The following is a 14,231-nucleotide window of genomic DNA, read 5'->3' as shown; positions in this document are numbered from 1 at the left end:
AGTCTCCACAAGCAAAGCAGCAGCAGAGTAGAGGTGTGAGGGTGTAAGCGTGCTGAGGGAAAGCCTGAGGGAACAAAAAGGCTGAGGTCCCACTGAGATTTGAACTCAGATCACTGGATTCAGAGTCCAGAGTGCTCACCATTACACCATGGGACCTCCTGCACCGGTCACCTCTGGCCCCTGTGCCGAGCCTCGCTCTGCCTTCTGCCCCTTCAGCTGAGGCTGGCTGTCTCTCCATCGCCTTGGACATCTCTCACCACGAGCAGCCTTCCCTGCAGGGCCTTCAGGCACTCTCTAATCACACCATCCCTCAGGGCAGCAGCACAGCTCCTTCTGCAAGCCTGGCATGGCCTTTTTTACGAGCACCAGACTCGAAATTTGCACTATCTTGTCTTTCCCAAACTGTAACAAGTTTTTCTGACTCAGGGTAGACCTTGGGAAGTTACCTTCATTCAGCAGAAGCCCCCTTGACTTTGCTTCTCCAGCCCAAGGCAGTCCAGCTCCTGAAAGACTAATGAGAGAGAAATGCTGCCCCATCTCTACAAAAGGTCCACAAAGACCCTCTGGTGAACCCAAGGAAGGGGCTGGAGAGGCAAGGAGAAAGGACAGGTGGCACACCAAGGGCTCAGTAATGACTAAGCTCCCATTCCTATGAGGACGAGGTTCAGTCATTGCCTGTGGTGCAGAGCAAGGAGGGCAGAGCCCTCTCTGGGAGCTCTTCCTGTTTGAAACAAACTTGACTGCAAGGCATCCCAGGAGGACCAAATCCAAAGTCCAAATGCCTGCTTAAAGCAGGGCTGAAGAAAAAGCAAGGAGTGGGCAACTCTGTGCCTGAGCCCCATTGCAAACCCAGCATGATGGCCAGGTGTGGAGAATCACAATGATCTCTGCACACCTCGCTCCAGCGGCTCACCACTCTCTGGGGGTCTCTGCAGTGTGCAGAGCAGCACCTGAGTCTGCTTTAGCCGAGGCCATCCTGGCTCCAAGCTGGGCTGTGCCTGTTGGGCTGGGAGGTTTCCAAAGTCCTGGGCAGGAGGCTCGGCTGAGGGGAGCAGGAGCAGTGGCTGCACTGCTCGGTGGGAGAAGAACTTGCAGAGGTAAGAAATCGTGCTGTTCGGGACTGGGGGAGGCCAGGCGCTGTGGAGCCAGGCTGAAGAAAAGCTGGAATGCCTTGGCCAGGAATGAGTGAGCCCTGCTCCCCTGCTTGTAAGGCAGCTCTGCCAAGCACTGCCCCACAAGGCTCTCGCAGCCCTGGGCTCCCCGCTCCTGCAGTGCCCACGGGCACTGCCTCCTGCACTGCCACCTCACACCCTGGCCTGGCTCCTGCACCTCTCACACCGCCTGCCCCTCCTTCCAGCCCCTGCACACACCCCAGCTCCAGCTCCCGGCATGTGCTTGCACTCCTCTGGCTCTGACACGGGGGCTTGACAAGCTCACACTGCTGGGTTCTCAAAATGGAGCCATTCCTTTTTTAGAACGCACATCCTGTTTCACCAGGGAATCCTCCATGAGCCCCAGGCCTTTCAGGGGAAAACTCTTCAGTGCCATGGCTACTCTGCAGAATGGAGTGCCATCCGGAATACTCACATGCCTCAGCAGTGGTGCTGGGGGTGTCACAAGCTTCACAGATGTTTCAGAATTGTGGTGGCAGAAGGAACCTGCTGTGTCCTGGGCATGCCAATCTTGAAAGGTTTTCCTAGAGAGGCATTGCCTGCAGCACCCGGTGTCTCCTCCCCTCCCAACACCCATCGACCACTGGCCAATACAGTGTCCCTTGGCAATAGCTGCATGGCCCTCATCCTGGATCAGCCTCCCAATGGTCACGGCAGCAAACAGGTGAGGACAGAGAAAGCTCCCCGGTTTTTGTGTCCAGCACATGGAGCAGCCTGAGCCTCCTCTGCCCCTGAATAGGCCTGGAAGTGCTCTCTGTTCCTGGGAATCTGGGACTGAGCTGCCTTCAGGGAAGGGAGGAAAACCTGTGTGCCCTCAATGTGCAGGGCCTCGTGGGGGAAGCTGTGCCTGCTGCTGTGCAGCCACTCATAGACCATGCTGAGGGGCCCTTTGGTGATGCTGTTGCTGGAGAAATCAAAGAGAAAGCATCACCAAAGCCTAGGGAAAAACAGAAACTCTCAAACATCATATTTTCAATGTTAGAGAATTAGGCATTACTTTATTCTGGCCAGGATATGCAATAGAATTTAAACAAACAGTGCCCAGCAGTTTGCCAGCCCGGGGAGTCTCTCTCAGTGCTACCAAATACCACCCACCACAGTTCACTGCACTACACCTTGATTTTCCCACGACATTTGGCAGAATTTAAAAAAAAGCATTTTTAAGTCACATTTTACTACTCACCCTTTCCTGCATCACTCAGGGTGCCTACTCGGGTGCTTCCATCCCAGCATCTCGGGAATGAGAGTCACTGGCTGTGTGATATCCTTGCATTCCACATGGGGCTCAGGCAGTGCCTAACACTCATGTGAAGGCAGTGATCACTGTCCTTGCAGTAAGGACCAATATCAGCATGATTCCTGTAGATCTCCTCCACCTGAACGGGTTAAAAAGGGGTGTTCAGCATGTCTAGAAGTGAGGAAAAGGGAAGAGCTAAAGACAAACAGAGCTTCAAGCCTGCTAAGGAAAACCAGGGCTCATACCTGGCATACCTGAGTGTAGGAATCTACAGCACCAAAGAAAGGAAGGAGAGTTGAGAGACCCAGAAGAGCCTAGGGCTGCTCAGCACAGCCTGCTCTGACTCAGCTTGCCCCACTCTTCCCTGGTGGAGGTGAATCCCCCCGTCTGAAGGAAGAGGCAAGACCACAATGATGGCTCTGGCATGTAGCCACCACATGGTGGTGCCCAATAGGTATTATTAATTTCTAATGTTGCACCCCACAACATATCCATGCCTAACGTATATTCACCGATTGAAGCAATCAGAGTATGTATGAGGCTTCCAATCCCCAATTTGTAATTTTAATTTGGTCATTTTTCTCACTACAGGTTGTTCACCTAACCCCCACATGGGAGCAGTCGTTCTCTGTATTTTGTCTGCATTACTGTGTGTGATAGTGACATTCACCCGTGTATCTACAAATGCACAGACTCCCTGTTTGTTTACATTTCACTACCAAATGAATATATTCAGTAAAGAGATGGGTGTCTGTTCACAACACATGGCAGTCCAATACAGGGGCTTGGTCTATTCTCTATTCAGTTGTTATTTGTCCTTCTGCTGTTCTTCTGCTCTCTTGCAGCTTCTTTAGTGTCTTCCCACGGATAAAGGGGTGGAGAGGGAGTATGTGCTGGGACTTCTGGTGTTCCCAGCCCTGAGTGTTCCATCTTCCACACATTCATACCCTGGGAATCCTTTACCATGTGGTGCAAGTTTTGTATAGGTAGTCTATTTCCTTCTTATCTATCCCTCTGTTGAGGAGTAAATGGAATAATTGAGTCTGTTCACTTGGCTCCCCCTTGACACTTTCAATTCTCCTCTGACCCTGGACCGAATCCTCTGAGCTTAGTCCTGGTAAGTCACTTAACTGATTTAATTTTTCAATAACTTGTTCAATTGGGTTCCCTTTTCAGCTAAGAGTACAGGCTTTCCACTCTTTTGGACATCCCTCTAGAAGAGTGTTCTGCATTCCAGGAGTTAGGGGTTGAGCCATATAAAGCTCAGGAAACCCCATAATGATGTTTACTTTCAAGCCTTCTGCTTTGAGCAGATCACATGCTTGTCTTAAAGTTGTCCATTCTTTGACCACAACCAGCCAAGCAGCATCATTGGTATACTGATATGAAAATTCTTCTTCAACAACCCTAACCAGAATGACACTATTGTCCTCCAGAAGTTGTAATGCAGATTGACCATATTTGTCAGAGTGCCATGAACTTTTTAGTATTTCTACTATCCAGTTACACAGTATCATCTTCTTCCTCTACAAGATGTACTAGCCAGTTTCGGGGTTTCCTCCCAGGCCTCTGTTTATAGTTTTCCAGTAAATTTTAAACATTTTCAGAGCTATAATTAGTAAGTTCATCTGTTTGGACAGTCTGATTATTTTTCCAGTTACTAGTTTAATTTAAACACAGGACCAGCATGAGCACCTTCATTTTTTTTGTGTCAGTGGGCCAGCCATCTTTCTTTCTTTTTCCCTCATTTCTTAGTAACCCAAACAGTAAACTGTTCTGCTAAAACTGCACATTTTTTCCCCAATTGCTCACCCTACTCAACAGCAGTTACAAATGCTTGCCTTTGTATCATTATATTAGTTCTCAGCTGCTCTGTGTCCTTGTCCCATTCAACTAACTGTTGTTCTAGTTCTTAATTTTTTTCCATTGCAACTTTGCATGCAAATAACAGGAAACCTGTCATTTTGGCTAGCAGGAATCAGTTGCTCTTTAGACTGTGTCCGAGAAGTTTGCACAAACTCCCCCTGTATTTTAACACCTCTATGGGGTTCTCAGCCCCTCATGGTTCGGGTCCATTATTTGTACAAGTTTCTAGCCAATATTTGTATATGTTTCTAGCTTATGTCATGATGTATTCCATGGCTCCCGAGTCTACCCCAGTCACTCCCCTGAAGGAGCCACAGTCTGAGGCTCCTTTTTCCAAAACATTATTATCAGTGCACTTGAACAAGATTGTGATAATGACAACAAAAATAGTAAGAGCAATAACTCTGTTATATTAGTATTGTCTAGCAACACCCCAATGACAAAGAATTTAAGGGATTTTTAAACTCAGCTTTAAAAAATGCCTGTCATGTCTACAAAGTCTACACCATACCACAAAAACTGTATGACACAAATTACACCTCAAACACAGATAAACACTAAGTTCTCACACATGACTTCTCATATAAATCTTGACTTCTCATATACCACAAAACTGTAAAAAAGCTGCAGAGAAAACCACCAAAATCCTGAATTGGCCCCTGGACTACTTGTTGATGGAGATAAGATAAAGTACTAAAAGTACTAAAGTACTAACTAAAAGTACTAAAGTACTATAGTCTAACTCTCATCTGGGCTGGGGGAGAAGAATACATTCAGAGAGGGATCAAGCTTAGCACCTTTGGGGTGGAGATCAGAGCCCCGGAGCTATCAGCTGCCAGGCTTGCACAGACCCTCACAGCAAAGGGTGGGAGGAGAGGTTTTGGGTGTGTAGTGAAAAAGCCTCTGGTCCAAGGTAGTGAATGCCCATCATCTGCTGTGCAGACTGGCCCAGCTGCAGGGGCTCCTTCACCCTGGGAAAAGGCACATTCACATGAAGCAGAGAGGCTGTCAGGGCTCATCAAAGGAATCCCCCCAAAAGGGTCCCCAGACCCTGCACCAGAGCCCTGCAACATGATGCAACACATACACAGTGTTGTAAGGGACAGTGCCAAACTTGCCCTTCCCAGGGGAGGCATGTGAACATTCTCACCTGGCCCTAATCCATTAATCCATTGGATTCTATACTTTTCTGTGTGGGGCAGCAGGGGACCCTCACCACCAAGAAGACCAGAAAGAGGGGAGAAACAAGAAGTCATTGGAACCCTTGAAAGATCAATATGTTTCAACTTCACCCCTGTCACTCTCTCCCTGTATCCCCACCCACCCACACCTCTTTTTCTATTTTCTTTCTTTTTCTTTGCCTCTTTTACTATTGAATAAAATATACCAAGATTTTTGGCACCAACAACACCTCATGTTATACTTTGACATGGGTCAAATGCCAGGCACCTACAAGAATCATTCACTTTACTTACTTCTGCTACAGTTGGGCAGAGGAGAGGGGATAAAAAGAATTAACAAAGGGTTCATGAGTTAAGGACTGGGAGAAAAACACTTAAAGGTCAAAACAGGGTTCAAATTTAAAGGTATAAAGTAAATTTATTATTAATAGAGTCAGAGAAGGATAATGAGAAGTAAAATAAGCCTTTAAAACACCCTTTTCCCCCCAGCTCCTCCCTCCCACTGACAGCACAGGGAGGTGGGGCATGGGGTTTTGGTCAGTTCATCACTCAAGATCTTCTATTTGTTCGGGGAAGAGGAGTCTTTTCTCTGCTATGCTGTGGGGTCCCTCCCACAGACAAACAGTCTGCCCAAAACTGCTGTGGCATAGGTAATTCATCCATTGGGTGTGATCCTCTAAGGATAGGCTACTGCAGTTTGGAAGCAAGGGCCCTCTATCTCTGGAAGCAGGGGCCTTCTCTCTCTTTTCAGGTCTCTCACTAGATCACAGCTTTCTCTGGTATCCACTCACTTCGGCTTGAGCATTTTCTCACAGCCTGCAAGGGGCTTTCTGCATCCCCCATGGACTTTATGCTTTACAAGGGGACAGTTTGTTTCATTATCGTCCTCACTATGGCTTGCAGAAGAATCTCAGCTCTGATGCTTTAAGCACCTCCTTCCTTTCCTTTTCTTCCACTGACCTTGGTGTTGCCATATTGTTTACCCTCACATGTCCACACTTCCTCCTCTTTTCTGACTAGAAGAAAAGCTGCCATTTGAAAGTACCATTGCCAATGAGTTCTACTAATTCAAAGATTCTTGAAAGAATCTTGAAAGAATTTCTCGCAGTGCCAAGAAGTTGATTTTGTCTAGGTTTTGTGTTGGGGAATCATTCGTCATGCTTTCACTGCTGGCCATGTGGCCCAACTGCAGTGCTGGTGCTATTTAAGGCCTATCTTCATGAGGGTGCCAGGAAGGGGAAGCTGCCACCACCCCTGCCCTTTCACCCACTGTGTGGTTGGCTGGGGATGACCAGACAGGCGAGGCTCAACGTGGGCTGCACTGAGATGGCAGAGGCCACGGCGGCGTATCGCTGTGGGCCGTGCTGGCATGGCAGTGCCCGTGGCAACAGCAGCACCTCCTCACTCCTGGAGAAATACTACGTGTGCACTGCTTTGATTTTCTTCATAAATATGTCATCACAGAGGTGATGACATATTTAATTGGGCCAGCAGCATATCCGTCTTCAGAGCCATCAGACATTGGCTCTGTTGGACATGGCGAGAGCTTCTAGCAGCTTCTCACAGAAGCCACCCCTGTGGCCCTCCCTTTCTACCAAAAACCAGGCTGTGTCAAATGAACATATCCCATTTGGTTTTAATCGTGTTTTTTGGGTATATGTCAAACCTTTCTGGGTTTGATCCATTTTATTCACAGAGACTTAGTTTTCTTTGCTCCTCTGTGTTTAAACTGGTTTCTAACAGGCATATTTGTTTGAAGAGGGAACAGGGAAAGCTGTCATACAAGGGGTCTCTGGGGAAGGGGGGGCGGTTCTGTCTCTGCTCCAGCTGTGCCTTGTGAAATGACTGAGAGCTCAGCAGTAACAAGTGGTAACAGTTCTTGGTTTTAACAGCTGGAAAGAAGATTGCATCATATCCAAAATGTAGATCAGTAAGAAAAATATGGTATTTGAGATCAATACAATTTACAGAAGCCTCCCTGGATGTACAAGTCAAGATGAATGGCCATAGTGATGGCCCAGCGGCTGAGCTCTGTCCTGAGCTGTGTTCTCCCCAGCACCCTTGGAAACACCTGGAATCTCCCTTGCACATCCAATCCTAGTAATCTCTGCTCCTTTCTAAAGGAGAACTGCAAGGGTAGAGACATGATTGTTGGCACTCAGGAACCATTACAGGAGGGATTAGGGATGCAGAGAATGGCTAAGAGCTTGTCTATTACTGTGCACTCAGCCAAATCTGTTGACTTGTTTCTTATTAATAATATCTACCCTTTCCTCAACTGAACATTAAACCAAAATAAAACCATCTAATTAAATTTTTCACCGTGGCTGAAGTAAGAAGTAAAACCATCAGATGGTAATTTAATTTGTATTATTTTAAATGTAGGGCTGAAAAACGAGATTGATTGGACACCAGAAAAAACAAGAGAGCACAGACAGAGTTTCTATTATCACTTTCAAGATGCAACAATACATGTAACAATGGTGAGTCACAGCATACCAGGCTATCTCACAAGATGAAAACAAAGTCTGAAATTGTTTTTGGTTAGAAGCTTCCTATGACATTTGGTGGTTCGCTTTACATCAGAGAACGCCTGATCATGGGCAAGAGGGGAGATGTTATCAAAGCCATTGCACGTGGAGGGGCCCTCCTTGGGGAGTGCGGTCCCTCATCCTTCAGCAGCAATGGTTGCCATGACCACTTTCTAGAAGCCTTCCAGACCTATCTTCTTTTACCGAAGGTTAAAACGCCGGAGGGCCATTTCCCTCCCCGCGGGGGTGTGTGCAGGGATGAGCAGCCCTCAGAACAGCCTGGAAGCTTTGATCTCAGGAGCAAAGTCACCTCAGTACGGTGTATGTGACTGCGCAGCAGCTAGCGGCTCGGCCAGCGCTGCCCCCTTCACCCCAGGTGGACTCATAGCGGCTGCCATGTGTTTACTACCAGGTGGAACGAAACAGCTTCGGCGGCGGGGCAGGGGCAGGGGCAGGAGCAGTGCCTGTGCTCTGTGCCGCCGCCTCCTTCCTCCCCACCCCCCTCTCCGCTCCGCCGCCTCGCTATTCCATATTTCTTTGCCTTTATAGGAAAAGTATGCGCAGGTCCGGGGGCGCTGCCCTGAGTCACCGAGAGCTGCGGTGCCCGCCCACGCCCGCGGGGCCGGGGCCGCCGCCGGGGCGGGGTCAGCGCTGCCCGCGGGGCCACAGCGGCGCGGCCGAGCCGCCCGTCCCGCCCCGCAGCCCCTGGGCCACAGCGCGGGGCTCGCCGCCATGACGGGCAGGTGAGGCCGGGCACACGGGAGCCGGGCAGGGGGCTGGGCCGTGCCAGCCCTCACCGTCCTGGGGCGGCCGTGGCGTGTCGGGAATAGCTTCTTCTCGCCCTGGGTAGCGCCGTGCGGGGGCCCGGTGGGAAGGGTCGGGGGAGAGCGCTTCGCTGCTGTGAGGTTTGCGCGGAGCGGGGCACGCTCCGGGCGGGCGTGCAAGCGCAGAGCTGCTCCGCTGGGCCTGACCCTGCACGGGGACAGCGGAGGGCAGGGCTGAGGCAGGGCTGAGGCAGGGCTGAGGCAGGGCTGAGGCAGGGCTGAGGCAGGGCTGAGGCAGGGCTGAGGCAGGGCTGAGGCAGGGCCGGGCGGGAGCAGCAGCCGGGCTCTCTGGGAGCCGGGCCGGCAGCCTGCGCCCGGTGTGCCCCGCACCGCTGCCCCGTCGGGGCCCTTCTCGATGATCTACGCGCAGCCCCTCTGCCCACAGATTCACTCTCCTCTTCTTCGAGCTGGCCTTAGAGTTAACACGCTCCAGGAGCTGTTTGAATCTGGAGCTTGGTTTTCTCATGCTGTCTGACAGCTGAGAACGCTGTGAAGCAACTTAATTGACAGTTGTAAATGAGGAGCGGGGAAGGCATTTCCTGGCATTTTTGCTAGGGTTTGTACAAGTGCTTTAATGTCACTTTTTTTCTCATATCTGTAAAATAAAACTCAGAGGTTATAAGCGGTTCGTGAAAATCAGCTTGTCTTTGTGGAATGTCTTGGAGGTGGGAAGCACAAAGAGGTAATACTACAGTTAGCAAGGTGCCCTTTTTAGGATACTCCTCCTTATGAGTCCTGCTATCTTACTGTAGTTCTGAAGCACTGTTCTTTATGATTAGGAATACTGAGATGGATTCAGAGCACTTTATGTATAAATATTCACTTTCCTTTTCTGTCAAGTCTTGATGTTTGTATTATGCAGCTTTTTCTGATTCTTTGAAGTGGATCCCGATTAGTGGGTTGTTGGGTGTGAGAACCTGCTTGTGTGCGCTCCTCTGTGATTTGTCAATGTATTGTTTTTGGTCTCTGTGATTACAAATTGATGTTCAATTATACATTATTATTATACATGCTCAAAACTCTTCTGGGTGTTGCCTCATTTCTTTAATGGTCTCTTTTTAATGTTTCTGACATGTGAAACAGGTGTGTATTTACAAGTTTACATTCATTTTCTTACAGCTAGAGGAAGACTTAGAACTTAAATGTCCACAGTTCATGGGTACCCATCCAGCTCTTAAACAGAGAAAGGATGGAGAGGACTTGGAAAGGACTGTGGCTGTATGAACCCAGCTGATTTAATTTCTTCAGAACTGTAGCATGGTACTGTTTAGAATGACAGGCTTACCACAGGTGAAGTCACTCAGGAGGACAGTGGGAAGTGCCAACAAACAGCAGTCCTTGTCTTCTCTCCATGTTTCCTCTGAAACTTGTCTGTTAAAGTGCAACACTATTCATTGGAAGCTCTGATGTGAAGTGTGAGCCTCGGTGGACAATTCCAAGGTAGCTGAGACACTGCAAAGTGTGCAGTTCAAAGTGATGCAGGACTTCTCTTTTCCTTGGGTTTACTTCAGAGGGTTGTTAAAATGAGCAGGCCTTGGATTTTGCTTGTGAAAAGTGAATACAGGTGTTACTTAATATTTTCATGAAAGGTTTGTCCTGTTTGTTTGTTTGTAAGTTTGTTGGCTATAAACATTTCTAAAGTTCTGTCTGCTGTCGTTCCCAGGACAGGACAGTTAACTGTTCTATCCAAGTTGTTTGTCACAGCTGTAACTCAGCTGGCTGATTCCTTGTTAATAGTATCATCCATTTAGGGTAGTAGTTTCCCAACAAAGTTTTACAGTGTCTGTGTGATGTTGCACTGCTCAGCACCTTGCCTCAGCACATTGCCTGGCCAATGCCATTAACAAGCACCATGTTCAGTGTTGTTTTGCAGGCTGGGACAGACTCCTATGGCATTGGAAATAATTCAGCATTGAGAATGTTCTTAGATACAGCTACAGGTCACTCTGCTGAGTGGTACCCAGATGTTATTCTATGTTTGTTATCTGATAGTTCTTCAAGTCTGCTGACATAATGTGGTCAGATGTTCCCCAGCTTACCACAAAATGGGGTTTTCAGGGTTTTGAAGAGGAGATGAAGTGCTTCACAGCTGGAGCATCCCCTCAATATCCATTGGGGAAACCTTCCTGAGCCAGAAAGGGGACATAAATGTGCCTTTGGTCTTGAAACTGTTGACACAGGGAATGATTTTGTTGTTTTACAGTGTTCTAAAGTAAAGAAGACTGGAAAACATGAGGTGCTGAAACAGTATTCTTTTTCACTTCACCTTTCTTATAAAGTAAAAATATGAAAGGACTCTCTTCTAGGTGTGAATCAGCAGTGAAGAAATCATCTGTGAATTACCAGTGAACAAAATGTTGTCAAATGCCCAAAGTAGAAACTGAACAAGAATGGAAGAGTTTCCTTTAAGACTATGCTGCTGTGGTGTTGATTAGAAAACCCAAAGGTGAAAAATGCCTGGGCTGTTTTGTGTTGCCTTTAGAAATTAATCTAATACAAAGTCCAAGAAAAAAATACTTCCCAAGTGCGTGTTTTAGAACATAATTATCTTCATAAGAAATTTTTGTTATCACTATACTTGGTCAAATTGGGATCTGGATACGCCTATGTGCTTCCTGTAGTCAACAAAAGAAGAGCAGCTGCATTTACAGATATGCTTATTGATTGTTCCTAATCCAGTGAAGGTAAGAAATAACAGTATATTATTTTCAATTAGGGTAGCTGGTTAGATGTTTTTTTTTAATGCATAGAGAGCTGCTGCTATACTGAAGCAGTTGCAAATAAAATGGTTTGAAAGAGGAGTATTACAAAAGGTTCTTGGCACTGAGTAGACAGTAGCTGCATTAAATAAGAGATATCTGAGTTAGAAGCAGACATTTATGCTCTTCTGGGTTGAAAATGTGGTTTTAGTCTTCATATTTCAATCTAAATTTGCTCTCTGTTGGTCTCTAGATAGGAAGGTCTTTAGTCTATTTTGGGGCCATAGAGGTGCCTCCCTGAGGAAGAGCCTGAAAATGCCTGAAAGAAGTCTTGCTGCTTTTTTCTCTGCTTTAGTCAAGAAAGTAACCATCTGTAAGAGTTTGGCATCAACCCTGTCTCTTAAAAGCAGTCTATCAAGAGGGAAAGAAAAAAAACCTATAGGTTTTCACTCTTTATTTGTAAGGTGACAGGAGAGGAGTAAGTGAGCTTGTGTTGAGGGATGGAAAGACAGAATGTTTGCTGTTGGGATTTTGGGTTTTATTTCTTTAATACCCTCATCTTCCCTTTTGAAGAAGACAGTGATAGTTTCCATGGAAGAGTGATTATTTGAAAACCAATAGAATCATGTTATATGAGTCAAGTAAAGGCTTAAGTTGTTTGAGAGAGAAGAAGGGTTTTTGTCAGATTGCTTAAGGATAAGGGAGAATAATATTGTGGTGATTTTCTTTGTGCTAAAAGTAAAAACATTTAATCTTATATTTTAAAAATGGTTTATTGCTCTAAAATTTCAAAGGTCAGCAGAGACACTCAGTATGGAGAAGATTTTTCTTTATTCCACTTATAATCTAAGATAGAAATAGATAAACTACACTTACTGTCTGAAATGGTAGTGGCAGATTGCTGTCAGGTCAGGAGCTGAAACTCTCAAGGAAATGTGGGGTGCATTGTAGATATAAAGGTTGCTGATTTATGATTTTAAAAGCATGTTGTTCTTTATTCATGCTTGTTCTACTGGGCCCCAGTAAACCCTTCTGTTTTTCTTTAAGTGTCAGAGGAGATTCTTGCTCATTAATATTAATTTAGAACTCATGAAGTCATCAGTCCTCTCATTTTTTTAACTCTGTAGCTTGCTAAGCTGCAGTTTATGCTCATGCTACAAAAATCCAGTCTTTCCCCTTTCCACAATTTACTAAAAAGTAATTTGTTGATAATGACTCTTAAAATATTTTTCATGGTAATTCTTGAAGACCAGAGAGCTCTGGAGACTGGAATGCCAAGTATGTTCTTCCTCCCCGCTTCCTGACCCTCTGCTGTGTGCGGCTGCTGCTGGCTGCAATGAGTACTGACAGCAGAAGTCTTTGCAGCCTTGTTTCTTGGAATATGCTTTGTCCAAATGGAAGGAACAGCTCTGTTGTTTACAGTGTCCTTAGGACATGGTGTGATACAGCAGCCTGCAGGGAAGCACGTGGAGATGCCAGGGTCAGATACTGATCTGCAGTAAACTATAGTGTTTGCTATCAAGAGCTCTAGTAATCTGCTTTGCTTTTCTTCATTTCTCTCATTTCTCATCAGAAAGTTTTCTTGATTTAAGTGGCTTAATTTAGTGAAGACTCAGGATTTTTATATTTTCTTTTTCACTTGTGACATTTATACAGAAGCATTCTGCAAGGCTAGGACAGAATGAGGTGCTGATGCAGCCCCTAGAGTGCTGCATTAAGTAGATAATTACTAATGGAATACAGGAAAGAGATTGTCAGATCTTTAAGAATATGGCAAAATGGCAGATGGGTTATAAGGAACAGCACTTGATCGGGTGTCTATGCATCCTGCTTTAGCTCTTCTAAAATGTAAACGCAACTCCCCAAAGGAAGGTGACTCATTGAGTATCGGTGCTGCTGGTGTTGCTCCAGCTGTGTCCCTGCATTCCCCTGCAGAGGGGCCTTGGGTGCCATGGCTGGCCTGAGGCTCCGGGGGCTGGCAGCCTCCAAGCTTTATCAGCGCCGGCAGGATCGGCTGAGTGGCACAGGGTCGCTGCTGAGCAGCAGGACAGACACGGCGGCTGGGATTCCTGGGTATGTCTCCAAGATGATGGGAATGGCATTGTTAAAGCATTTTCCAGGATTTGATAGATTTTCGGCTTTGGTCGTGGGGCTGTAAGTGAGAGTTATTTGCACAGAGCCAGAGGGGGTGAGGTCTGTTTGTTTTCATTTCCAAGTAGATTAAGAAGGAAAGAACTTTCCTGATGAGAAAGCTTTCAGTTTTTAACAATAACAGGAAAGCAACAATGGAGAACCTTTCCCATTTCGAGCTCTGTGCTAGACTGTTCAGAACCAGCATTAGTGCTTGTGTTGGTTTTGCTTGCATGGCTTGGTTTTTGGTAGCTTCCACCATGTCCAGCAGAGCCGATCCCTGATGGCTCTGAAGATGGACATGAACAAGGCTAGGCCAGTTAGAGCTATTGGTAATGCCTTTGTGATAACATATTTAAGAACAAAAGCAAAACAAAGTGGAGCACGTTTTTTTCTAGCCAGAGAAGAGGAGGAGGTGAGAACATGGGGGAAACAACATGGACACTAAGATTAGTGGAGAAGGAGGGGGAGAAGGGACTTCAGGTGCTGGAGCCGAGATTGCTCTGCAGGCCGTGGTGAAAACATGGTGAAGCAGCTCTGCCCCTGCAGCCTGTGGGGATCCACAGGGGATGCAGAGATCCACCCACAGCC

At 46.8% G+C, this 14,231-nt stretch overlaps 1 protein-coding gene and 1 non-coding gene across 2 annotated transcripts in view; one reads left to right on the top strand and one right to left on the bottom strand.

The window, feature by feature from the left end:
* Positions 1–84: 84 nt before the first annotated feature.
* TRNAQ-CUG lies at positions 85–156 on the bottom strand. Its single transcript has one exon. It is a non-coding gene; the product is annotated as a tRNA-Gln (tRNA).
* Positions 157–8,623: 8,467 nt separating this feature from the next.
* The window catches only part of LIMS2 (LIM zinc finger domain containing 2), a 30,300-nt gene continuing 24,692 nt past the window's right edge, over positions 8,624–14,231 (top strand). The window contains exon 1 of the mRNA XM_015637770.3: positions 8,624–8,730. Coding sequence (XP_015493256.1) covers positions 8,720–8,730 — 11 coding nt within the window. The 5' untranslated portion in view covers positions 8,624–8,719. The remainder of the gene's footprint in view (positions 8,731–14,231) is intronic.

Source organism: Parus major, chromosome 9, assembly GCF_001522545.3.
Source record: "Parus major isolate Abel chromosome 9, Parus_major1.1, whole genome shotgun sequence".
In the NCBI taxonomy this organism is placed as follows: Eukaryota; Metazoa; Chordata; class Aves; order Passeriformes; family Paridae; genus Parus; species Parus major.
Note: the sequence above shows the minus strand (reverse complement) of the source record. Positions and strands in the feature narration are given on the sequence as shown.